Source organism: Pipistrellus kuhlii, unplaced genomic scaffold (genome assembly GCF_014108245.1).
Source record: "Pipistrellus kuhlii isolate mPipKuh1 unplaced genomic scaffold, mPipKuh1.p scaffold_m20_p_3, whole genome shotgun sequence".
Lineage (NCBI taxonomy): Eukaryota > Metazoa > Chordata > Mammalia > Chiroptera > Vespertilionidae > Pipistrellus > Pipistrellus kuhlii.
Window position 1 is genome coordinate 32,184,896 of NW_023425529.1, and position 27,094 is coordinate 32,211,989.

Genomic DNA, 27,094 nt, shown 5'->3' on the forward strand with positions numbered 1-27,094 from the left:
GCACAAGAGGCGAAGCCTTCTACCTCCCAGCCTTAAGTAAGTGTGGCTTTCCAGCATTTCAACCTAAAAATGGTTAATTTGCCCTCCTAGGAATTTATTTTTTCTAATTAGGGTAAGCTACTTTACTTATGGTCTTATGGGCTGAAAAGCTACATTTTCTTTCTCTCTCTAAAAAAAATATATTTTATTGATTTTTTTACAGAGAGGAAGAGAGAGGGACAGAGACCTAGAAACATCGATGAGAGAGAACCATCGATCAGCCGCCTCTTGCACACCTCCTACTGGGGATGTGCCCGCAATCCAGGTACATGCCCTCAACCGGAATCGAACCCAGGACCCTTCAGTCCGCAGGCTGATGCTCTATACACTGAGCCAAACCGGTTTTGGCTGAAAAGCTACATTTTCTATGAACAGAGGTAAGTGTTACAGAGTATATGCCAATGCATTTTTACTTTTTCAACAGAAAAATGGGGCAAAGGAGATGGACATTAGAGAATGCTTTTAAAGTGGACCTCAGTCTTTATAAATATAGTTACATTTTGGGTCTTTAGAATCGTAACATCCTTTTAAGAGGGGTTCCAGGGGAATACAGTATCAAAGTCATATTCCCAGCTTGGCCAGTGTGGCTCAGTGGCTTAGCGTTGACCCATGAACCAAGAGGTCATATTTCAATTCCCCATCAGGGCACATGTCCATGTTTTCGGGCACAATTCCCAGAAGGGGGGTGTGGTGGAGGCAGCCGATGATTCTCTCTCATCATTGATGTGTATACACTTCTTTCTTCTTCTCCCTTCCTCTCTCTGAAATCAATAAAAACATATTACAAAATTTTTTTTAAATTGTATTTCTAGCTGTTACATTGGCAACATTTAAAAACTAGGTTTCCTACAATAAGCACCACATTTAGGGTAGTATTGTGCTCTAGCAGCAATGAGGGGAATAAAAATAGAGCGCTTTAATCCTATTTGCAAGGCTTTATTTATTTATTTATTTAGCATTTGTATACAAGACTTTATTTCTTAAGCTGGAGGTTGGCTTATGAGTTTAAAAAAAATTTTTTTATACTTCTGAATGTCTAAACAAATCTATAATTTTAGAAAAGTTTTCCAAATTCAGTATAAAACATTCTATCTCTACTAGGCTTTCCACTGTTCTACTTTTTGTGGAACAGATGGCTATTTTACATAAAGAAAAGCAAGCTCCTTGTTGTAAAAAATAACCCAGTTATCTAGGAATCCTACATAACTCTAATTAGCTCAAGAAGGATAACACTTCTAACAATGATGTCCTGTTATAAACCGATGAAGATATCTCACTCCTGAAGATTTTGGAAACATATATGTACATTGTTTCCCCTGAAAAAACGAATGATGGTTATAAAACTTTTCTTTCAGGAAAAAAAAATCACCCTAATATTGGTGAGAGTAAGGTATACAGTCAATCTTCACTTAATATCGGTAAGTTCTTAGAAACTGTGACTGAAGCAGAATGATGTGTGACAAAACCCATGCTACCATTAAGAAAAGAAGGATGCACACTGGGACAACTCAGACGCAGCAATCCACCTCACGCACACACCTTTGGGATATGGGAGGATACAAGTTCCCCGAGACAACTCCACAGAGACCACGGCCACGGCCAGGAACCGTCTTTTCCTTCATCAACGTTATAACGAAACAACTTTGAAAAAATGACATTATTCGAGAACACTGCTGCACTTGCATGATCCTTTACATGTGTTATCTTATTGGATCAACATTACAGTCTTGGCATAGATACTGTTATTTTTTTCTGTCTCGTGAATGAGGAAGCTGAAGATCAGAAAGTCCTGACAGCTAGTACACAACACTGCTCCTCCTACTTTACCCCAGTACTGACGAGATGGGGCTAGTGTGAGTGGGGAGAGAGGCAGAGACAAAGCTGATTCTTCACGTGGCCCCCCCATGCTGCCTCTTCTGCAGAAACAACCAAACCAAGGAACTCTCACCTGGTGACTCTGCAAGGTGCTCTTGCTTCTCTTCTCTGTCCTGAAACTGAATTAAATGCGACCACAAAGCCGACTTTCCCTGAAAGTACAAGGGATATAAAAATTTTCATTTTATAAGAAATAATTCATAAAAAAATAATTTCTCATCAAAACCATTCACGCTGAAACAGCCATTGTGAAGTCTGTCGACCCAAGCGCATCCGTTCCTAGCTGTGTGACACCACGAGGGTCACTCTTTGCCTCACTGAGAACACTGGCAACAGCTGGGAACGGCAGCTACTAAGCACGAGGCCAGAAGTGGAGGCACACAGGTCGCTGACTCCGGCTTGCTTGTTTCTTAGTTGTATGTGTTAGGGCTGTCTATGCTAGCCACACCAGAAACCAGGGAATTAAGAGGCTCTAGCAGCACATGATGTTTTTGCACATCCATATGCAAAATAAGTTTCAATATATGGAATGGCAACCAGAGAAGAAAGTTGGGACAAGAGGAGAGAGAGACAAGGGAAAGAAGGAAGAAATATGCACCCGACTGAAACAACAAAACAGCACAAAACCAGAAAGGGACAGGAGAGAGACAAAAGCAAAGAAACCATCTTAATTTTTTTTTTTTTTAAATTTTCCATTCTGAAGAACTAGCTAACTTAACGTGAAAAGAAGTGCCAATTCTGGCTGGCAGACATCTTTGCTGGACAGTGACACGGGCCCTGAGTGGACTCCACGGGGACAGAGCCTCTGCAGAGAGGGGGCTGCTCCATCCTTTCCTGTGTAACAGGAAAGAGCCGCCCGCCTCCTAATCACGGGTTAGGTTTTCTTTTTCTGGAATCGAAACGCCCGGGGTGCATTGCTAGTCATCCTGTGACAAGGAAGCCGACCCTTTCATTACGATGGTGTCCTTTTCTCCTCCTCCATGTCCTAACAGGGCCCCTAACGGCCATGTCGCCACGGCGCGGAGACAGTTGTTACCTGCTTGACCAGCAAGCCGTGGCTCCAGATCCTCTCCAGCAGGTCACAGAGGCTGGCGATCAAGGTGTTCTCCTCCAAGCCCGTGATGTTGGCTTCTCCGTGGCCCAGTTCCACGGCTTCGTGGCCCATCTTCTCCACCAGCATGCGTTTGGTCTGAAAACATCACATGTGGCCACAAGTGTTATCCCAGCAGTGAGGCCAGAGCCCAAGGCCATCACCGGATCAGGAGGCCAGGGGTCCCTGCATTATACTCTAATTGCAGATCTGTAGTCACCTTGGGAAAAGTGTCTTAATGTCCGTGGTCAACTCACTGGAGAAATACCATGTATACTTTTACCATTTTGTCAGAGAAACAGAGGGTCACTAAAGAGACATTTTGAAACCACTTTAAAGTACCCCCATGTAAACATGTAAATGTTTATGCACGACACTTCTCAGATTACTAACGTGCGTAACGCTGAGGAATTACACTGGACCTAGAAAATGCGCTGTCAGAAGCTAAGACCCTACCCTGCCACCATAGCTCACCCCACTGCCCCCCGCCTTAGCAAACGGACAGTATTTGCACTTAGTTCTGACTGCACTGAGGCAGAAGCCACAAGACAAAGCGGAACTCTCTCTGAGTGCACTAGGTTTCTCTCTCTCTTTTTCTTTCTCTTTCTCCTTTTCTGTTTCATTTCTTGTGTGCCCATGAGCATGCACGGAAATCAGGTTCAGGTAAGCTGATTGACAGCAGTCTTAGCTGCTCTTATAAACTGTAAAGCGAGGGGGAATCTAGTTCCTTTCGGCAGGGACCTTGTCTGTCTGATTCAGCGCTGACTGCAGATGCTAAAAATAGGGCATTTATTGAATGCACACAGAGCAAGTCCTGGAGAAGTGACTGACGAATGAATGAATAAAATTACTGGTTAAAATGTTCCGAGGTTTGTCCATTTGTATTGCTACGTCTGGTAAATACAGATATCAGAGAGGAGACTGGTGGATAATATACAAAAGCCCACAACACAGCGAGCATCTTCTTTATGGACCTGCTCACACATGTATGGCACAGATAAGGTTCCAACAGATGCACATACAGACACACACACACATAAATGCGCTGTCTTTTGCATAAGATGACAACAGCCCTGACACAGCTTCTGACTAGCTTAATAGCCATTCATGTCACAGAGGAAGACAGCCATGGCTGAAAAGGGCACAAAACTGTGCAGGGCTCCGAGGTCACTGATTCTATGGGCCCCGGAGGAGCCATGGAGGCTCATGACTTCGGGAGAAAGCACATGAGGTTTGGGCCCCGGTACAAGTTTTCTTCTAGGGAAACTGCGGACTCAAACAGGGTGACCTCTGCTCATCGCAGCCCCACACGGGGAGTAACTGTGAATGCGCATCATGTCCTCCCACCTGAGAGTCATACGTACCTTCATCCTACATTCCTTTAATAAGCCTTCTACAAATTTCCAGTTGGTCCGTGCAATCACGGCAGGAGAGAGGTCTGACAGTTTGGGTTGCCTCAGGTTTTTTCCTAAGCTTCGTGCCTCTTGCATGTATTTCTAAAAAATCAAAGAGCATTTTTAATGCATAGTCATCAGATATTCTTCTGACCTATTTAACCTTGGATAAAAGCAAGTGTGGGAACAACGGAAGTGTACACGTGCAGCAGCAGCAGCAACTCAGGTTTCAGTGAGCCAGAAGGCAAAGGAGAGGGGCCCTGTGCTCCCACCAACCGTCAGCCCCGTGAAAACGGGGACAGAAACCCCATCAGGTTAAAACGCATACAAAACGAGACGGAACTGCTTCTAGTTCGGTCTCTTCATTGGAAAGACCCGAGGTTGTGATTAGTCAGGAACATGGCTGGAATGAAAAAACTAGGCGTCTGGTTCTGCAGGAACCCAGTGATTCTCCGGCCACTGGTTTCCCACACCTCTCTCTGCAGATCAGGAGGCTCTCGGGCACTGCTCTGCTCCCAGCCCAACCCTTTACTCACATCCAGTCACAGCAGGAACTCTAGAATCCGGGGACAACTGATTTTAGGACCACAGGCGTTCTGTTTATTCGTAAGACGGGCATAAAACAAGCCCAGCTCCCTCATGAGAAAGGCTCTGGGACCACTCTGAAAAGTGGCCCACACGCAGGAGGCCGAGCGTTCCTGTGACATGTTCGTCCTGTGCCTTCTTCCACGACCCAGAGAAAGTGGGAACATCGCCATGCTTGGGCTGGCTCAGAGGGTAGCTGAGAAACCCAGTCCACTGAGCTTGAGCTTTGGTTAGTACATCCCCAGGAAAAAAACACAATCACTATACATATGATGTGTGCGGAACGCCTGCTGGCTCTTTCTGTGCCACCTGCAAAAGCTCATTCAGGTACCTTATGCTTGCTTCAGGACCACAGGACAGAATCCCCCAAACTCCACGAACCGAAGGACCATATTTAGAGAATAACTACTCTAAATTATATAGTAAAACTAGCAGTTTGTTGTGGAGGGAGAGAGATTGCTAGCCAGAGCATCCTCCCACAGACATATGGGAAATCTATCTTACTATCTTAAGGGCAGAATTTGAAACTGTAAGTGAAGATGTGTAAAATCCTTTGCATTCTTTAAATGAAAGGGAATTTATACATTTAGTGTATTTCTCCTCCAGGAAAAAAATAATCTGATAAATCTGTTATAAATTGTTTTAAAAATCCCACTGATCAGGAATTCAACGGACTAGTTTACCTATTTCCCAACTCTTCTGATGAAATGCCACATGAACAAAATGACCTATTTCTTTTCCTGTGCAACCATTTTAAATAGAGGTATGAAAATAAAATGAACTCCACAAGCATTGAGTTCCTCTTTCTGCTTCGAGCCATTTTTAGAAGGAAAGCTGGGAATGAGAGACAACTATCACCACTAGGAAACTAAGTGTTAACAGGCCTATTGCAATATCCTGAAGGTCAGTTTTCAAAGAAATAAAAGCAGGAAATAAAGTCTTAGAAAAAACTAACCTGAGATAGAGGCAGGGATCCCATGTGAGAATTATATCTGCAATTCCTATTATTTCAGGTTGTACTAATGTTATTTGGAATATTACGAATCAGAGATAGGAGATTGGTAAAAACAATGTTATCTGGTGAGGTTCTGTTTCTCCCCCATCCTCAGTTCCTCTGCCTCTAGGACTTGTGCAAATACAGAAATAATCACTACAAGACTCAATTCTCAAGAAGAGTTAAGTATGAAACTTGGCTTAGGAAGAAACACTGCCTCCAAAAAAAGAAATGAGGAGCATGGTCAGGCAAGAAGGTAGGGAGAAAGAATAACTGGATTACTAATTAAGCACTACCTAAAACTTGTGTTCTAGTGTATAAATGGAAAGTTAGAATAGGGCTGCCCTTTGAGTGTGTGAAGAGAAGAACACTGTAAAATTGAGTAAATTTATGCTAATGTCATAACAGGAACAAATTACAACAAAAAGTCCTCCTGCCCTGAGGGTGGATGGTTAGGGCCACTTGGTATGTGGGGTTACGGAAGAGGACCTGCCTGGAAGTCAGGAGTCCTGGGCTGTAAGCTGGTGCTGCCTTTGCGTATCCATCTAGCTTTGGACAAGTTGCTTGGACTTCAGTGACCTCAAAGGTTTCCCTTAGTGCTAAGATTCTACCTTGATGACTGGATTTGATGACCACATTAAACACAGACCAGAAAGGGTAAATTAAAATGCTGTGGAGATAAAACCTAACCAAAAAGCTGATTAAAAGTAAATCATTTCTGCAAAATGCTTAGTAAACAAAAGGGAGTCTAAATATTTAATATAGTTTCATTTGGAAGAAAAATAATTTGCTAAATCTTGTTCTCTGTCCTCCCTGCCATCACACTGATTAGGGACTTGAAGATTCCCTGCCAACAGCATAGGATTCCTCGTGTTAGCACACACCACCATGAAAAGGTGCCAAACACAAGAGGCAGTGAAATGCAGAATGGAGAGGCTGTGTGTTCGTGTCTCGGGGTGACGTGGGCCATGCTACAGCTCTGTGCACTCACAAGGAACACCGAAGGCGAAATTTGGGAACATCTGCAAAGCACTTTCAGGTTAAGAACATACCAGGCAGCACTCAGAGAAGGATTTTTTGGGAAGTCGTGCAGGAGGAGGTGGGCCCTGATCCCACTCCCAGAATGCCATGGAGTTCTGACAGACCAAAAGTTCCCTGGAAGGCTAAGAGGATGGAGAATGCCAAAGACAAAAAAAAAAAAAGGATATGGGAGAAAGAGACAAGCAAAATAAGCATGCATATGATAAACGCATAGCAAAAGAAAAAGGAGAAAATACAGTAGCACAAAGAAAAGCACTACATAAATTCAGTTCTTAAGAAAATGTTTAAATCATATAGGCATAAACAAAAAAGAAATATATATTTAAAATGTTTTCTGCTTTATTTTTACATATTTGAGTGTAGACTATAGTTAATAGATTTTCTGATTGCATTTTTTCCCTTTTGATCTCAAGAAATAATAACTTATTTAAAATTACTCAAATATATAATTATGGTTTTATTTTCCAAGTAGTACAAATAAAGCATAGGATCGTAATTTTAAAATAACCTAAAAAAAACTTTTAAAATGCTGTCAGCAAGACAAAGATGAAGATGAAAACGAAGACAAAGACCAAGCAGAAACATCTTTACTTACTATGTTTAAATTATGCTTAAAATAATGTCTATGCTTCTTATAAATTTTTTTCCCTAGAGGAGATATATTGACCAAAAATTTATCTTAAACTTGTAATTGTGATACACAAGGAGACTTGCATTCGAGCCTTTTTCAGATGTACTAAAATTACAAAAATGGGGGGAAAAAGGTGTTTTCAACTCTAAGTATAAAAGGATTACTATTTAAAATATAACTGAACTGCATTTTTAAAAAGAATGGGAAAAACCCTATACAATGACACCTGCCGGTCTGTGTGAGCCTAGCTGGTGGCTCTGCATCCAACATCCCAGGAAGGCAGCCCACATACCTCCCTCAAGTCGTTGTCCAGGCCCACGTGCTCGGAATGCTGGCGGAGGCGGTCTTTCCTGCGCTGCGTGGTGGCGCTCCGACTCACCCAGCGACTGAAAAACAGGATCCAGAGGTGACAACAAACAAACGCAAGCAATGTCGTCACTTAACTTTAAAATAGAAGGAACTGTTCAAAAACAAAAGACTGACAGTACTTATTCTTCTTTTTAAAACACATGACAGCTTTACTGAGCTACAACTTAAATACCATACAATCAACCCATTTAAAGCGTGTAGTTAAGTGGTGTTCAGTATATTCAAAGAGATGTGTAATCATCATCACAATCAAGACTTTTTTTTAAAAAAAAGCATAGTTATCCCCTCTGTAATGACCGTCTCCTTTCCAGCTTGCCCACCCAACACAACCCCAAACCCTGAGTGAATAATATTACCCCCTCACTTCCTTAGTCTCATACCCACGTAGGTTTTCTATTTAATTCATGATTTTTCAAGAATCACTTTACCTGCCCTTTATCAAGTCTCCCCCAACCCCCTCAAAGACTATTTCTACACTTTTCACTTTATTCTCGGGTACCTCCACACAACTGAAGACCCACCTTGCCTCCTTCCTCATGCCCTCTATTTAGTGATGCACAAACATAGACAGCTCGTCTTTCTCCTAATCCCAAAGTATGAAATATATTGGCCATGCCTCAAAACTATTTTCCACCTATATCCCTGACCAATTTTCTCTTGCCTTCTTCAGCCTGCTCTATTCATCACCACCTTTGCTGCCAATCCTATTTTTCTCTCCCACCTGAATATTTCCTTTCAGTTTACAAGCATGCTGACCCTCTATAGTTATATTGAAGTCTCTTTCTTCACTCCTCTTATGTAAAAACTAGAGGCCAGGTGCATGAAATTTGTGCATGGGGTGTATGTCCCTAAGCCCAGCCTGCACCCTCTCCAATCTGGGACCCCTCATTAAATGGACAGTCAGACATCACTCTCACAATCCAGGACTGCTGGCTCCCAACTGTTCACCTGCCTGCCTTCCTGATTGCCCCTAACTGCTTCTGCCAGCCAGCCTGATCATCCCCTAACCACTCCCCTGCCAGCCTGATTGATGCCTAATTGCTCCCCTTCCAGCATGATCACCCCTCCCTGCAGGCCTGGTCCTGCCCAACTGCTCTCCCCTGCAGGCCTGGGTCCCTCCAACTGCCCTTCCCTACAGGCCCAGTCGCCCCCAACTTCTTGATCTGGTTAAATAATTAATTTATTCTTTGCATTATTAAACCTTATTTACTAAGCATAATTTTACCAAAGATAATCATATTTGCTGAATCACTAAGGACTGCTTATTTGCCTTTGTCTTGTAAACAGCATATTAAATTTTCGCTAACAGTTGATCAACCACTTACACGGGCATGGTTATAAATCCCTTTACCCTGAAATTAGTTCTGAGATATTTTTTCTTTCAGACTACAGTCTCTCTGAAAATACAAAGCTTGTGCTCTGTGTGGAAATGGGAAACCTTGAGATTATATATAAGATTAAAAGCAAAAAAATATGGCAGTAAGATGTAAAAACTGAAGTATTCCCTCCTCAGGGCCCCCTCCTTCCCTTCCCTGCTTTATATTCTTCATCATAAATCTTATCACTGCCTGGCAGGTTATTTATTTTACTTAATTAAGTTTTTTTTTGTTTCTTTTCTCCTACCTGAAAGCAAAGATTTTGGTTGTTTTGTTTATTGCTAGGCATTCAGTATGTAAGACAGTGCCTTACATTTAGGAGGAGCTCCATAAATACTTGCCAAATGAATGAATGAGCAATCTAATGCTATCCAAAGGAAATAAAACTATTAAAATGAAAAGTCTCCCTGCATCGAAGTGATTCAAATGGGATATTTTATAAATAAGAAAATAGTGAATAAATCGATGGTTAATCTGTTTTGATGGAAAATTCTCACCCATTTCTGAAAAATTATATCTAACACCCTGACCTGGAAAGTGTGAATTCCCAACAGTCGGCATCTCTGAGCACATTTTCAAGTTCAGTGTTTATGAAAGTAGGGTCAGCTCTAATGGAGGGTAAAACCCTGCCAATTAACTGAACACACTGCAGTTTCTTTTCCTTTAAAAGCCTAATATTTATCATTATAAATCTCTACTCCTTACAAATCTGTCACAAAATTTGGAAATGTTCATCACTGCTTTATTAAAAGCATCTTGGAAAATAAAGAGTCAAATACCAAAAATTCTGCAACATATATAGTACAGCACATCATCTGAATGGTAGAAACATCATAGTGTTACCATCACAATTAGCTGGTATATTAATGACAGAAAAAGAGCAAAAGGGAGGCAAGACATTATAAGCATGGTCACCTGGGCAGCTTCACAGGAAGCTACAATCCACACCTGTCCATTCCCTGCAAATCACCGGGGGAAGGGGTCCAACAAAGGGGAATGGGCACATGCACGTCACACAAGTCAGTGTGACGTAGGGAAAGTGCGACCCTGTCCATCCCCATGCAAGCCCACAAACACTTGGGAACTCATAGCCCCTAGACAGAGGTCTCTCTCTCTCTGCTGTTCTGCTTTTGCTTTGCTACCGCTTCCTTGCATTCTCTTGCTCTGTGACTTGCCTGCCATGTGGTCTTAAGTAGTTGCATGGCCCATGACCATGTGGACCCCCCGTGCACTAGACTGCAGCTGGGAACACAAGCCAAGCGAGCCAGATGCTGGATTGGACTGGACTTTAATATGGAGCAGAAACTCTGGGCAGGGGCCTTAATTCTTGCTCTAAAGACAAGGCTGGGCATTTTCCACGGCAAGATGGAGGGAGAAGGAACCTTAGAAAAAACCTCCTTAATTTTACATCACAATACCTCATCCTCCTGTGCAGGTCTCAGGAAATACCTTTCCTTGCAACACTACAAGAATCCCACTTCCACCGGACACAAAGGGCATCCCACTGGTAATACTCTTAGGCCATCTCTTAAGAGCCTTCATATTACTTATTCCAAGTGTGCCACTTCGGCCAAAAGGCATAATTCCACTGATTCTACATTTGCCTTCTGAAAACTTAGGTGGCTCAATGCCACGTCCATGTTGTGTTTACTTCAGTCTTCCAGCCCATTTCTTTGCCACAACCTGGCTTCTTTTCCCCTCACTTTCTCTGATTCTCTTTAATTAGATCACAGCTGTAAAATAGTATTTTCAGATGAGAAGATAGGAAAGTAATTCCAGTTTGTCCAAAGTTCCTGAGCTTGTTAGTGGTTAAGAATGAACTAAGTTTCAGAATTGCTGATTTCCCAAAGTTCTTTCGAACTTAGTGTAGTCCACATTAATAACCTTCTTTGCATCTTTTCTTCTAAAACACTTGCTAAAACACTTGTATTCACCTAAAACCAAGGACTCCCCTAAACCCAAATAACTGAGCCCATTTCTAACTACATTCAGATATTTTCTGAAAGGAATCATCTTTCAACAGGATTTATCTTTCTTTTTGTTTGTTTTGCAATTTTTGCACTCGGTGCTTAAAAAATATAAAGATGGTGTTATGGGTTGAATTGTGTCCCCCAAACAGATACTTTGACGTTTTAACTCCAATACTTGTGAATGTGACCTTATTTAAAAATAGGGTCTTTGTAGATGTAATAAAGTTTAAGGTCATCAGAGCAAGTCCTAAACCAACAAGACCAGTGTGCTTATAAAAAGAGGAAAGTTTGGACACATATGCAGAGAGATGACACTCATGTCAACAGGAAGACAGTTTTGCTACTAGAAACCAAGAGATGGGGCTACCGGAAATTGGAAGAGGCAAGGAAGGATCCTCCCATAAAAGCCTTGCCAATACCTTGATTCTGGATTTCCCCCTTCCAGAACTGTAAAACAATCTATATCTGTTGTTGTTGATTTAAAAAAAAAAAAAAAAAAAAGGTATTTTTTATTGATTTCAGAGAGGAAGGGAGAGGGAGAGATAGAAACATCAATGATGAGAATCATTGGTTAGCTGCTTCCTGCACGCCCTCTCCTGGAGATCGAGCCTGCAACCCAGGCAGGTGCCCTAAGCAGGCATCGAACCGTGATCTCCTGGTTCAGAGTTCGATGCTCAACCACTGAGCCAGGCCGGCTGGGCAATTTTCTGTTGTTTTAAGTCACCACATTTGTAGTACTTTGTGACCGCAATCCTCGGAAACTAATACAGATAGTAAAATGATACAGATAATGAAAGTACAACTTTTATAATTCCATCAGACAGTATTAGCATTATAGTTAAACACAGTCAAAGAAAAGCTATTCCCAAGTACACATTACCTAAAAAAAAGAAAATCTCTAGTCTTTGGATTCTTTTACATGAGCAAATTAAAAGTCAAACTCTACCTCAAATGAGTTAATTTGGCCTTTCAAAAAGGTAATCAGATTGGTAAAATGTTTAATGGCTAAGCGATAATCCATTAGAGTTGCAGAACACACACCCTTCATTCATTCCTCAACCAACTACTTGCGTAAAGAATGTGCTTACTTGTTATTAGTTGGCCCTGTTGCCAAGACATCGGACTGTAACTTTGGAAAGAACCCCTGCTCATATTTGCCTTGACCAATTTTCATATCAAGTAGATGTGGGTGGATTGCAGTGTGATCCATTTTCATCAGCCGCTGCTCAACTGACTGGGCTATAAATGGAATTTATAACAAATTAGAGACATTGGCTAAGCCTTAAAAAATAATTCTTCCTCCATTCATGCACACCTACAACTCATTCTTTCTGACATCCCGAAACAGATTTTTACCAAAACTTTTCAAAATAAGTGTACTATAAGTACAAAACAAAGGATAATCTTAAGTAAATGTTGAATAATTAATTTTCACAATATTTCTGCCTTTGTCAAAAGTAAGGCAGTGGGGATAAAAAAAAAAAATCATAAAAAATGTCCCATAAGTGGGAAATTCAACATTCTTAATGGATGGCAAATATTTCCCTTGAGCTGAAAGACAGGTAAAGAGAAGGGAAACAGCAAGTATAGAAGCCTATTATACTAACTGTATTTCTTTGTACAAAGACCTATTAAATGGTTGTGGTTCTTTTTGTAAAAGCAAGGAATTTGTAAAACAAGAAATTATGTGAAGTTATTTTTAGTAACAGTCACATTCTCATTAGTAGGAGTGTCTATTAGATCAAGAGGGGTAATGCGGAGACAAATCAAACAAGCAGGCATTTAGAAAATGTCCAGAGGATAAAAAACTGACCTTTTAAAGAATGGGACAGAGTTAAAAGACAGGAATTGCTCAATATTCCTATTTTTAAACCACTGAAAGTTAGGGACTGTTTCAAAGACCCAAGAAATAGTGAATTATGTCTTTGGCTAAAAAAAAAAAAAAAAATTGGCCCTAGCCGGTTTGGCTCAGAGGATTGAGTGTCAGCCTGTGGACCTAAGGGTCCCGAGTTTGATTCGGGTCAAAGGCACATGCCCTGGTTGGAGGCTAGATCCCCAGTGGGGAGCATGCATGAGGCAGCTGATCAGTGATTCTCTCTCATTGATGTTTCTATCTTTTCCTCTCCTTCTCCCTTCCTTTCTGAAATCAATAAAAAGATATATTTTTTTTAAAGTCACATTGACTTTAAAAAAAATCTGGACTTAAATGTTTTTCATTAACTGAATTTTCAAGAACAAATGTAGTATTTGAGAATCAAGGCTATGTCTCCAATCCTCTGCCTAGAAATTACTAATACAGGAGGACCAGCAAGGACTGTGGTTGTGTGATAAATAGAACACACTGCGGAACTGCTAACGCTGGGATTATCTTGCCTCTTTCAAAACCACAGATTTAGTATTGCCAGTTATTGCCCAAACATAGTCTAAAAAAATTATTTTTTTGGGTGGGAAGGGATCTGTCCATGACACTCTACTCTTGTGAGAAGAACATGCTTACACCTTCTTATGTGAGATCAGTGCTTCACCAAAACGGTTGTTTGTATCTGATGATAATAGGATTAAGGGAAGCTTTGATGAATTTACTATTACCCTCTATGACATAACCTCAAAATGTTAAACTTCCCTAATTTTTCTTCATAGAAATTTATCCAAAATTTTTTTGAACTTCATTTTATTTTTAATGCATAACTTGAAACTTATCTTGAAACATAGTCCTTATGTTCTATGCTGGGCAAAAAGGATGCCAAGATTTGTTTTAAAAATATTTTTTTAATTGATTTCAGAGAGGAAAAGAGAGGAGGGGTGGGGGGAGAGAGAGAGAGAAATATCAATGATGAAAATTATTGATCGGTTGCTTCCTGCATGCCCCCTACTGGGGATCGAGCCCACAACATGGGCATGGACCCGGGACTGGAATCGAACCTGGGACTCTTCTGTCTGCAGGCCGAGGCTCTATCCAGTGAGCCAAACCAGCGGATGCCATGTTTTAATGTGAAATGATATTTAATTTTCAGCAATGACCCCTGGCACTCCACAGCCCAATTTATGCTCTCAATGCTTCCTAATATTTATAAAGCATAATTAACAGATGGTTTAGGCAAAATAATGCTTAGATTCATGGCATGAAGTTCCTGCCAATTTTATGTTCCATGAAATACTACAAAATTCCATCTCTGCCAACTAGTGCCTCTGTCCTTGTGAAAGGAAAATGAGCTTCAGTTTTTTCCGTTGGATTTAAGTGACAGAGAAATCCATCTGATACTGAGTTATTCTCCTCTAGTTAGGAATCTTTTTAAAACATAAAAATCATAATTCACAATGAGCTACTCTCAGGTTTACATGTAAGACTGCCATAGGGAACATAATGCAGTTACTTTTCAGTGATTATGCCACCAGTGAATACTGAACATTCAGAGATGATTAAATGCCTGCTTTAAGAGGTCACAGCTGTTATACTTTCAAGGGTTTGTGCCAATATCCAGTTTCTGTGATTGGTAAGGGAAAAGCAAACTGCATTACGGTCAACTTGTTGCCTTTCTGCACAGAAATCGTGAGGTTCTGGTGCCACAATGTCAACAGCAGATAACCTCTGCCTAAAGAATTCACCTGCAAATCAAAATCCTTTTTAGTGAGAGGCAAAAGAGAAACAACAAGAGACAAAAACAATACACAATAAAAATCCAATGCTGACAACAAAATCCCACCCTTCGCAGCATATGCTGGAGGAGAGGGGAAGGCAATTTCATCCGATAAAAGAACAATTGTGCCCTCTTTGAGAAATGAACAGTCACAGCCAGCTGCCTCCTTTTACTTTTAAAAAAAGTCTCTCATAAATTAAATTCCTGGGAGCCTGCTGACTGCTTAGGCTGAATTTCATTTTCATATCTGTTAAATCTATCATGGTACATTATCAAGAGTATTATGTAATTTCTGACATGATAGTGGGAGCATCAGATTCTCTAAGAGGCTGAAAGAAAATCTATGTTAATTGAAAAGATTTCTGGAAGCACATAGGGGAATCGGTGCTGAGCTCCATTAAAAAAAGTTCTGTCAGAAAGGGAGGCGTGAAGTTGGCTCAAAAAGGCATTATACTCTTCGGATGGCCTTGAAAGCACTAGAAGTCAGACGAGACTCCAGCAGGAGAAAATCCACTTATTCATTCTGTCCCTCAATTTCCTGAGACACAGCAGTACTTCTGCTCCCTGAAAGGCTCCTAGGATCTACCCTCAAGAGCACAACAGGACGATGGTCCAGCCAGCTCTAGGGAGACCTCTGTGGTTACATGAGACATTATTTATCTACTTCTCTCCTTCAAAATGCAGCACCTACAGCCTCACAACTCCCTGACTCTGATCTATGGACATAAAGTGACAAAGGCAAGTTCCAGAGCAGGGCAAAGACACTGCACATTTGCTATCTCCTTTTTCTCCAAATGAAAAACTGCTTTCTAATAGCTCCTACATTTGAAGAAATATTAAATCAAAGGAGCGGGCACTCACGTGATAAATGTTTACTTGGCAAACAAAGAGTTAGGAGCCAGGATGAATACATAAAATGGGGTGGACTGGTACATTTTACATGTTTCTTTGTTAAGTGCTTAGCTAACATCATAGTGAGGCTTCAGGGGCTAGAATCAGTCACATCTGGGTTCAAATCACGACTCCACCAAACACTGACTATTATAATGACTATTTATTTCGTAGACTACTATATTACATTGGCCTAAAACTCCTAATTCTTGGAGGGGAAAATTGGTGTCATGTTTAGGAAACTGCTAATTTGAATATGAGAATCCAGAGATGTAATCTCAATAAAGAAAAGCTATTATAATTAATGGCACCATTAAACTAAATATACAGTCATAGTTATGTAAATTAGACAGCATCTCAGATTTACTACTTTAAATTAATAATTATCTTTTCCTAGATAAAAAGAAAAGAAGCCAGAAGTAAAAAAAAAGCAACATAAACAGCAAGACATAAATTAAGATTTTTTTCCATTAAGGCGATAAAGAAAACACAGTAAGAATCATAGTAACCTTGTAATTATACTCCATTCAATTTATCGTTTTTCCTCTTCTAAGAGAAAAGGAATGTCAAGTAGGAATGGGATGGACATTAACTCACAGAAACAGAAGGGAACAAAACTAAAGAAAGTTCCTTTTACTTGAGGACAAGCCACCAAGTCTAAAACTAAAAATATTTTGGTTTATAAGGCCAACGATGTACACAAAACAATCGTGGATTTTAAGTTAATTTTAAAAGGCATGGCGAACGCACCTGCTTCTTTTAAAGTGCTGCATTTCTGATATATGGATGTCCGCAAGGTGGGTGCCCTCACATTGTACAGTCCTATCTTCTCAATCCGAGAGTCGAAGACCCGAAGCAAAGGGTCTTTCTCCTCCCACTGAGACATAATTTTGTTATCAATAAAGGTGGCAAACATCTGGGTTTCAATGAAGCGTGAAAGGAATGGCAGGTGTGGCTCAGGCTGATCACACAGAAAGGAAGCCTGTAATGAGATAATTAAAAAGTTATTAGGGCAAAGAGATCCACCTCAATATGACATGATAAACCCAAAAAATTATTTGTTGCTAAGGTCATTCTTAAAAAAAAAAAAAAAAAATCTTTGTTGTTGACAGTATTACAGATGTCTCCCTTTTTTCCACCACTGCCCCCCTCTACCTGGTTCCTACCCCGGCCCAGGCCATCACCACCTCCTATTGTCTGTGTCCATGGGTAACGCATAGATGCATATGTTCTTTGGTTAATCTTTTCCTATCCCCCTTCTTCCCTCAGATTCATCAGTCTGTCCCATGTTTCCATGCCTCGGTTCTGTTTTATTCATCGGTTTATTTTGTCCATTAGATTCCTTATTTGTTTAGTTTGATTTATTTTTTTTGAAATATTATCACATACAAAACTGACAAAATTCAAAAATTCTTAAAAATTCATTTTGCCTTCCTATCTCCTAATTTCATGAAAGTTCAGTTACTTAGGTCTTTATCTCTGATCCTACCTTTCAAACCTGATTTACACTCTGATACTCATGACCATCATGTAGAAAATAGAGCATCATTAGTGAAAGATGATGGGTCAGTTGCTACAGGACCATCGATCATCCACTTCATTGACCATCAAATTTGACCCCTTCAGTCGGGACCAGTTTGGCTCAGTGGATAGAGCGTCAGCCTGCGGACTGAAAGGTCCCAGGTTCGATTCCAGACAAGGGCATGTACCTTGGTTGCGGGCACATCCCTGGTGGAGGGTGTGCAAGAGGCAGCTGATCGATGATTCTCTCCCATTGATGTTTCTAACTCTCTATCCCTCTCTCTTCCAAACTGTGAAAAATCAATAAAATATATTAAAAAAAATTTTTTGACCCCTTCCCCCAGCCAGCGATCATTTCTTCTGCTGTTTCCAGCCTATGCAACATACCTCCAAGTCGTAAGGCAGTGAGGTGATTACCTGATACAATAATGATATATAAGCAATAACCTTAACTAAAAACCACATGGGGTTTGTCTTTACGGGTGGAATCTTTTTGTTCTTCTTCAAGTGGATATTTTACTAGGCCCCAACTCTGTCAGAGGCTGATGGGTGAGTATTAATTCAAGATCAGACTCCTTCTGGACTTGTGCTGACAGAATAGTCTGGGCCTTAACTAAAAATGTTTTCACTATCCCAAGCAAACCAAGCCTTTGGAAAAACGTGCACAACACACTCCTGTTACCCGTTTGTCTGCTGCACAGAATGGCTCAGTAAACTGTAATCAGTTTCTAATTCACACTGTTCCTTTGTGTGTGGTCCTTCAGGTCTCTGTGTGACTAGAAATCCTAGCTGCACTTTGGCACCAGCTGAAATTTGACGAGGAATGACTACTTCAAGCTGCTGGGTTGGTTTGACTTCTCGTTCTTCAGAGCAGATTCGAGGATGGGAGGGTAAGTTCTCATGTAAGATTACTCTCCTGAATATTTGTCGGCTTTTTCCTAGCACATTTCTCATTCTGAAACTTAAGAGAGCCTTTAAAAAACTTCCTTACAGAAACCCCCTTACTTAATTTAAGTGCTTCCATAGTTGTTATATTTACAAATCCAAATAGCCAGATCAAAGTTCACAGTAGTCTCTAGATAATCAGTTCATCTCCTTAAAAGGTATTTCACAGATAAACAGCAAGTTTATAGAGCAAAAAGCCTTCTCCACCGTAAACAAGGCCAAATGTCTGGCTTTCATATTCAGACCCTCACGGACCACATTTAAGGTCCGCAGAGACTTGGCTTGCACCGCTGGTATGTGACAGTCCTGTAAATTGTCCTAGTGAAAAATTAGATGATTACAAGCGTTCTGGAATCCGACATGAAACTTTCATTTCTCTAGGGGTTATATAAAAAGAATTCCATTTATAGTTTCAAGCTACATAAAGATTAAGGAGGAAGAAAGTACCAGGGCCTGATTTAGAAAAGGATTTGAATTACCCCAAGCATCATGAGTGTACACAGTAGTTCCAAACTGAACATGGGGAAAAAAAATGTGGAGAAATGGTTAAGCTTAAGGAGAAAGGAACCTGAGAGCACAGATACATCTGGAGAAGTGAAGGCTTCTGAAATTATTTAAGAAGTTTTCTCAAACATAAAGGGCACCAGAACTTAGCTGTTCATCAGAAAAGTATCTGATGAAATCAGAAAATAAGTCTTTTATACGTCCAACTCTTAAGAGAATTTTAAAATGAACGTTTATCTGGCAGATGCTCCAAGAGTGTAGATTAGGCTCTTAGAATGGGTTGGCCCCTTTAAGGGGTCTTTCACAACAAAAGGATACAATTTAGCGAAAAGCCGTAATTCATTCTAATGGTAGTATCATGCCCCAGCTACCACAGAGGCAGGGGACAGAACGACACCCTGGTGACCGGAAAGAGTCAATGCCCCTCCCTTAAGTGCTTTTGTGTGTGTGTGGGGGGGGGGGGGGAGGAAGAGGATATTGGGGAGGAGTGTCTGATGGATATGTCAAAAAAACCTGGCAGAATACTCTGGGGCAAACCTTAGTAAGACACCTCACCGCCAGCAGGACAATCAAAAGCTGGTGCTGCTTTCTGTCTTCCTTTCCCCAAAACTGGAAGAGAGTCTTAGGCTCATAGTCATAAAACCTAATTCATTCCTCTTTCTCTCTTTTTGATCCTCGGATGAGATAAAAATTTGGCCTCTGAAACCAAACTGTTTGTTACCTTTAACATGGACAAATCGTAACTTCATTATATTGAAGACAAAATATAAAAACAGGGGTTTATTAAAAAAGGAATAGGACTACGCCTGATCCTAACTAAAATAAAGAGTCAATGAAACTCTTACATGGTCAGATCGTGTTAACAGATTTTTAAAAAACCTTTGAAATTTGGGTTTCTGTCATTCAAACATTTTCAAGTATAGCACATTTAAAAAATGAAATGAAAGGCAATTTAATACAAAATTCAGTAGCCAACTTAATGAGCTACTTGGATTTGCTTTCCTGAGGAATTGTTTTATCTAGCGTAAAATACTGGTAAAAAAAAAAAAAAAGTTCTTAAAGAAAGGGGTGGGGAAATCTGTGTTTAAAAAAAAAAAAAAGTTAACAAAATCAAGTAAGAAAGCCCACTAAGAACCACAAAAGGAAACTAGGGCTCTCTTTACTTTGTCGAAGTTCTGCATCTGCTCCCGGTTGGTGAGCCAGGACTCCATGTCCTGGGCGCTCTGGATCACGAAGGACTCGTAGTCCGCGAACATCTGCGTGAAGCGGTTCGCGAACACCTCTCGGAGCTGCACGTTGAGCTGGTAGTCCCTGAGCTCCGCCTCTTCACACTGCAGCTTCAGATCCTTTTCCTTTTCACCCAGAGAGGCGGAGAGGTCCATTTTCTCCACCGTCACCCCGGACCGCTTGGCCAGCGCCTGGAGCCGGGCGATGGTTTCGTTGCCCTTCAGTAGCTCGTACATGCTGATGCTGTTTGGGGAGATGTTGCCGTTCTTCCTGTCGTTGACCAAGTCTTTCATAACCAGGTTCTTCAGCTGGGTGGCGCTCTCGCTGCCGTGCAGGCTGCCCTCGGGAGGGATCCCGAACTGAAGAAGAACCTCGGAGAGTTCCTGGATAAAATCCACTTTGTTGGGGAACTGTGGAAATTCTTCTGGCAACTCGATAAAATGGTTGTCAATATCCACAAAACACAAGTTAGCCTAAAAAAGAAGGGGGTTGGGGGAGAGAGAGAGAGAGAGAGAGAGAGAGAGAGAGAGAGAGAGAGAGAGAGAAAAGGTTTTAGAATAAAGAAATTTTAAGTTCTAAAATATCCTTTCCAATTATTAGAAACAAAAATCACAAATTACACAGCTTTTTATGTTAACCTTCTCAAGGTTAAGAACTTTTTATTCTTTAAAAGGAAATGTGTGCTGCCAGCAGTTTCCCCTTATGTGAGTATTCAATATCAGATTTAATATAAACAAATAATTTTCCTGGGTCTCATCAGTTTATTAAAATCAAGACATGCTTCTGTAATATACGGTATTCCCAAGTGAGTGAAGGTGCACGGACTGATAGTAAGTACTTCACAAATAGGAGGCACTGCGTGTGCTCACTGAATGAGCTTGAACTTTCAATGCCATTCCACGGCTCTACCACCGTTTGTAATTTAGAAATAACAACAACTGCTAAAATTTAGCAGCTATTGCCGAAACCGGTTTGGCTCAATGGATAGAGTGTCGGCTTGGGGACTGAAAGGTCCTGGGTTCGATTCCGGTCAAGGGCATGTACCTTGGTTGCGGGCACATCCTCAGTAGGGGGTGTGCAAGAGGCAGCTGATCGATGACTCTCTCTATCGATGTTTCTAAACTCTCTATTTCTCTCCCTTCCTCTCTGTACAAAATCAATAAAATATATTAATAAAATAAAATTTACGATAGCAGCTATAGTACTCCCCCACCCCCACCCCGGGGGAGGGGAAGAAATGGGATAAAATTGGCAATCCAAAATCACAGCAAATCCACACATTTTTACTTTATCCCAAATGAGCTTCAACCTCTTAGACAACAAACCCATTTCAGGAGTTATTAGGTAAGAACAGGAGGCAGAGGGAGGTGGCAAAAGCAGTGCTTAGAGAACGATAAATAATTAACCTTTGAATAGTTAAGAGCTGACTCAGGATCCTGATATTTCTGAGTTGAGGAAAAGAGGAGATAGAAATCAGAGGAAATGTTTTTATTTTCAACAAAAGGACTTTTAAATATTTTTCAAGTAGATATGGAAAATTCAAGGAGCCACGCACTGCATAACATTTTGGTTATCTCTCAGGTACTTGATTATAATAGGCTCCAAAATGGTATTTTTCTCTTACTGTTTAGACCCTCTTAATCTGAACTAGGTTGTGAGTATAAAGGAAGACTGCAAAACCCTAGTCTGGGGAAGGAAGGGACACATAAAACTGATCCTGACTGCAGGAGGGGCTGAACACAGGACATGGGGTGCAAGTCAACAAACAGAATAGAAAGCTTCATCTTTGTTTCCCCATCTCCCCCCTACCCATCCAGCCCCACCCTCACCCCCGCCTCCCAGGTCAGCAAGGGGAGAATTCACATGGCCCTCGGATCCTGAATGCTGAGGAAAGGCGAAAACAGGAGAGCCAACAGTTGTATCTCTGTTTTTCTCTTTTTCTCTTCATGTTAGAAATTGATGAGCAAGAAGAATAGCAAAGTTCCAAATCAAGCTCAATACAAACTCAATATATCTTCATCTAAAAACAGAGAACCAACAGTAACTTCTTCAAGTGTGGCGTAGCCTTTGAGTCTAACCCATTAGTTCTGCCGACAGAGAAACTGAGGCCCAAAAAAGGCAGGCGACTTCCTGACACCTGTCTCAGATATGCATTCTCAAGGAGCCTGGTGGCTTAAGGGATTTTTTTCCTGACACCTTTCCTCTTCTCCAGTGTCAACAGAAGAAGAGCTTGAGTCACATCTTGCTGAAGACAGTAGTGTTGCTTACAGCTTTCTTTAAATCCAAATCTTTACATGTGTTTTAGTCTCTAGAAAGCAGGCTATATTGAAAAGCTTACAGGGAGAAAGTAGGTCACCATAATTCAAACGGATGATTCAACATCTTTAAAATGGAAGAAAAAATCCACTACCTTGCTAATCTAAATGTTAACCAGCAACCTCGCACCACTTACATTTTGTACTGCTTCCATTTAAGGCCTTCCTGCTATCCTTTTTTATCCCTCACCTTCTCCTAGGAGAAGAAAAAGAGTGATGCATTTTGGGAAATTTTAAAGCTTGTTATGCTCATGTCATCACTGCTAAGCTGAAAGTGGATGGCAAGGCTACTGGCCTGGCTCTGTGTTCCCACGAGACTCTCTGTGTCTGGAGAGAAGAGCCCAAATTGGGGCTTTAACACAAAGTAGAAATGGGAAATGAGAACTTTTGTTATAAAAATTTATTGAAGCACTCTAGGTGGTTTGGCTCCGTGGACAGTGTCGGCCTGCAGACTGAAGAGTCCCGGGTTCAATTCTGGTCAAGGGCACATGCCTGGGTTGCAGGTTTGATCCCCAGAAGGGGGCATACAGGAGGCAACTGACTGGTGATTCTCATTATTAAAGTTTCTATCTCTCCCTCCGCCTTATTCTCTGAATCAATAAATTTTTTTTTTTTAAAGTAAGGTGTCATCCTATGCAATTATTCCTCAGTGCTATATCCTTCCACCCTCATCCCCAATCCCCAAAAGAAACAACAACAAACAGCTCCCTGTGCCCATCATTTGGAATCATGGGGAAAGGGAGTGGGTGGTTAATTCTAAGTCTATGTAGTAACATCAGTCAACTAACAACTAAAATCATACGTTCTTATAACAACCATTTCGTAAACATTTTCACAACTATTCTAAGAAGCCTTGTTATTATTATTTTTAGCTATTATTTTACTTTACAGTTTTCAGAAAAAGGTGATGGTGGTGGTGACTATTACTAGTGAGCTTATTTAAGTACGTTTTTAAAATGGCTATTTTTATACTTATTTCCTCCCAAAATTATGTGAAGTAAATGACTTCATCTCATAAAATGATACCAGAGCAAAGCGATACACTTTCCTCTGAAAGCCATGCACTAATTTATACTTTCTATACAGAAGCACTGCTATTGTCACAGCTGATCGAAGTAATTTCATATTATTCTACTCCATGAATAAACAGATGGGTATGTGCATTTATTGAACACTGATGATTTAATAAATAAAAATTAGATATTACTGTAAAACTTACACAAATTTTAAGTTTATCTTTAGAGTCAGAGGATACACATAGACAGAGACAGAAAGATTTCCCAACTACATCAAGGCAGTATTTTTAAAAAAATATATTTTTATTGACTTCAGAGAGGAAGAGAGAGGGAAAGATAGAAATATCAATGATAAGAGAGAATCATTGATTGGCTGCCTCCTGCATGCTGCTGTACTGAGGATCGAGCCCACAACTTGGCATGTGTCTGGTATGTGCCCTTAACCAGAATCGAACCAGGGATCCTTCAGCCTGAAGGCCGATGTTCTATCCACTGAGCCAAAACAACTAGGGCGGTAGCATCTTAAAATCCTCAACTATTATTACTCATGCAAAAAAAATGGAATAATAATATTTATATATAAACAAAGGATCTCATAAAGTATCATCTGATTAACATACAAATAGACCAGATACTCAAGAAACTAAAACATGTAACTGTTTAAGACTTTAAAACAAAATGCATTTGGCTAGTCTATTTCTTTTTCCTTGAAAATTTAAAGGATTTATGTCTTTAAGCCATCACGATACTGAGATTAATTTAATAAAAGAGAAAACATAAGCATTCAGGTATCAGAAAAAAAGAAGCGTAAAGCAGAAAGCATACAATAAAGCTTAAAAAGACCAAGACAGTCTGCATGTGTGTCTCATATTATCTGAATCATGCTTATTTTCCCCAGAACAAAAATGCTAATTTTGGTAGGAAAATGTTCATTAGAATAAAGCAATGGATGATTAGAGAAATCATTACTGCATATAATGGCTACAGCTTAGTGTGTTAATTTTAAATTCACTTATTAAAATGAGACATTCTATGGGAAATAAGGAAAAAAAAGTGAAGCACAGCACAAAAGATTTTATTAAGAAAGGTGCTAATTAAGAGCTAATCATATAATTAACCATTTTATGTTTTTTAATAGGTCATGACACTCATCGATGTTTCATTTCAAAGGCTTAACACTATAATTCTGAGGACTGTAAACAACAGCTACAAACCAGATTTAAAATGCTTTCAAAAGTTCCTGTTTACTTTCTTCTTAAATAATGTTGGAAAATACAACCCACAGAAAGCATAGTAACTTTAAGGGGCCTAAAAACTAGGGGTTAGAATTCTTATCTCTACCAACTAGCTAAGCTGACACTTAGAAAAAGTTGATAACTAGCCTTAGGCCAAAAACAAAGAATACTAAAGCACTTGATATTTCCATTATCCCTAGCTTGCTGAAAGATGTTACTTTTCATTTGATGGAGATCAAGAATCAAATTCACCTCAATTAATACAATGATTTCAAAGGATGTTAAAATTGGGCTGCATTGTTTTTGAAACAAAATGTATAATGTGTATCGGGGAAAGGAAATAAAATGTCACTGGAATAATAGAGCAATTAAGTAACACGGCTATTGTTGCATCTTCACAAATTTATATGCCATCGCCCTGCTCTGCGCCAGGTTCCATTAGCCACTGTCACAGGAACCACCAGAAGTCAGGATCTGCAGTCTATAGCTCTACAGCTCGGGCTCTGCCCTAAACCTACTTGAGAGATTCGGAACAGAGACAGACAGGGTTTGGACAATGGCAATGCTATCTGAGGAAAGTATCCCTGACCTAAATCAACAAACAGTAAATGCGTCATCATTCATTATAACTTTTACCTCTTGAGGAAGCTCTAGTTTGGAACGGTCAGTTCCTTCTTTTGACTGAAGACCCATCAGATAAGGGACAGGAGCATCAAGAAAATGTAGCAGAGAAGCAGGGAGGATGGGCACATATACATGCTGCCACTGAAATGGGAACAAGAGTGTGGTGATGCCTTCCGCCACAGTCATCAGGCGTTGGTAATCTGCACAGAACAAGGAAACACGGAGGGGAAGATTCCAAGTAAAAACACAGTCATGGCATTGAGCTTGAAAGTATCAATTTCCAAAAAAAATTCTTATGCTAATAGAATCTTTTTTTATGACCACACAGAAAATAGGTCACTTCTATCCCGCCATAATTAAAGAGTTAAAAGGTTTCATTTGAGTGGTTTTAAGAGAAGATGGATAGGTGGGACACATCATCATATTCTTTGCTTCTGACATCACTGATGTGTGAGTTTACATTCCCTTGAAATGTGGAGGAAAACAAGAACTAAGTGAACTGGCTCTTGGCACTTCTCTCATTAAAAGTGTACCAGAATATAGCTACTGATCACTTCTTGTATACACGTACATCTATATAATCCCCAAATTCAAAGGCTTTTATTTCTTGTAGTAGAGGCTCAGTGCACGAAATTCGTGCACAAAATTCATGCACGGAGGGTGTGTATGTCCCTCAGTCCAGCCTGCACCCTCTCCAATCTGGACATCCCTTTCACAATCCAGGGCTGCTGGCTCCCAACCGCTCGCCTGCCTGCCTGATTGCCCCTAACCACTTCTGCCTCCTAGTCTGATCACCTCCTAACCACTCGCCTGCCAGCCTGATCAATGCTTAACTGTTCCCCTGCCGGCCTGATTATCCCCAAATGCCCTCCCCTGCTGGCCTGATCACCTGCACCTGCCCTCCCCTGCCAGCCTGGTCACCTCTAAATGTCCTCCCCTGCAAGCCTGGTCCCCCTCAACTGCCCTCCACTCAAGTCCTGGCCACCCCCAACTGCCCTCCCCTGAAGGTGGTTGCCTCCAACTGCCCTCCCTTCCAGGCCTGGTTGTCCCCAACTGCCCTCCTTTGCCAGCCCAGTTACCCCTAACTGCCCTCCCTACATGACTGATGACCCCCAATTGTCATCCCTTGCAGGCCTGGTCCCTCCCAACTGCCTGCCCCTGCTGGCCTGGTAACCCCCAACTACCCTCCCCTGCAAGCCATCTTGTGTCTACATGGGGGTGGCCATCTTTGACCAAATGGGGGCGGCCATCTTGTGTGTTGGGTGATGGTCAATATGCATATTACTCTCTTATTTGATAGGATATATAATTATTCAGATTATATTTTTGTTAAACTTCATTTCGTAGGTACAAGCAATCAACAGATATATGCATTTATAATCACACTTTCTATATTTAACCCCCAACCATAGAACTATCAAATCTGGGGACAAAGTGAAAAGTTACCAGAAAATTAAAGGTTGGTTTCTGGAGAATCCAAGATGGCTGCACAGGTAAACACCTAGCTGTAGCCACACAGAACAATTTCAATAAAATACAACTAAAATATAAAATGGACATTACCCAGAATTACAGGAAAGTTGACTGACTGTAAATTCTACAACGAGAAGCAAGGAGAAAACCAGAAGGAAGAGCGGAGGAGCTGTAAAAGCCTAAGGTACGGAGACATGCGGGGCGCGCGAAGAGGACGGAGCCGGAGAGGAGGGAGACCGAGTGCCTGGCTGGCGTTCCCTAGCGGGAAGGAGATAAAACTCCGACTGTGTTGGGCCCCAGTTGTGACTGCTCTGAACCCCAGTTCTAGGCTAGACCCCGGG

The 27,094-nt window shown here is 40.9% G+C and overlaps 1 protein-coding gene across 3 annotated transcripts in view; it reads right to left on the bottom strand.

The window, feature by feature from the left end:
- The window catches only part of DENND5B (DENN domain containing 5B), a 154,767-nt gene that overhangs the window by 31,136 nt on the left and 96,537 nt on the right, over window positions 1-27,094 (bottom strand). For 2 of the 3 annotated variants that reach the window (XM_036456683.2, XM_036456682.2), the window contains 8 exons: window positions 25,293-25,480; window positions 20,027-20,563; window positions 16,644-16,875; window positions 12,453-12,603; window positions 7,942-8,035; window positions 4,369-4,500; window positions 2,951-3,103; window positions 1,988-2,066 (listed from right to left, as the gene is read on the bottom strand). In XM_036456683.2, the coding sequence (XP_036312576.1) occupies window positions 1,988-2,066; window positions 2,951-3,103; window positions 4,369-4,500; window positions 7,942-8,035; window positions 12,453-12,603; window positions 16,644-16,875; window positions 20,027-20,563; window positions 25,293-25,480 (1,566 nt within the window). Of the gene's footprint in view, window positions 1-1,987; window positions 2,067-2,950; window positions 3,104-4,368; window positions 4,501-7,941; window positions 8,036-11,997; window positions 12,126-12,452; window positions 12,604-16,643; window positions 16,876-20,026; window positions 20,564-25,292; window positions 25,481-27,094 lie in introns of those variants that run through there. The other variant, XM_036456685.2, reaches the window with a different exon arrangement.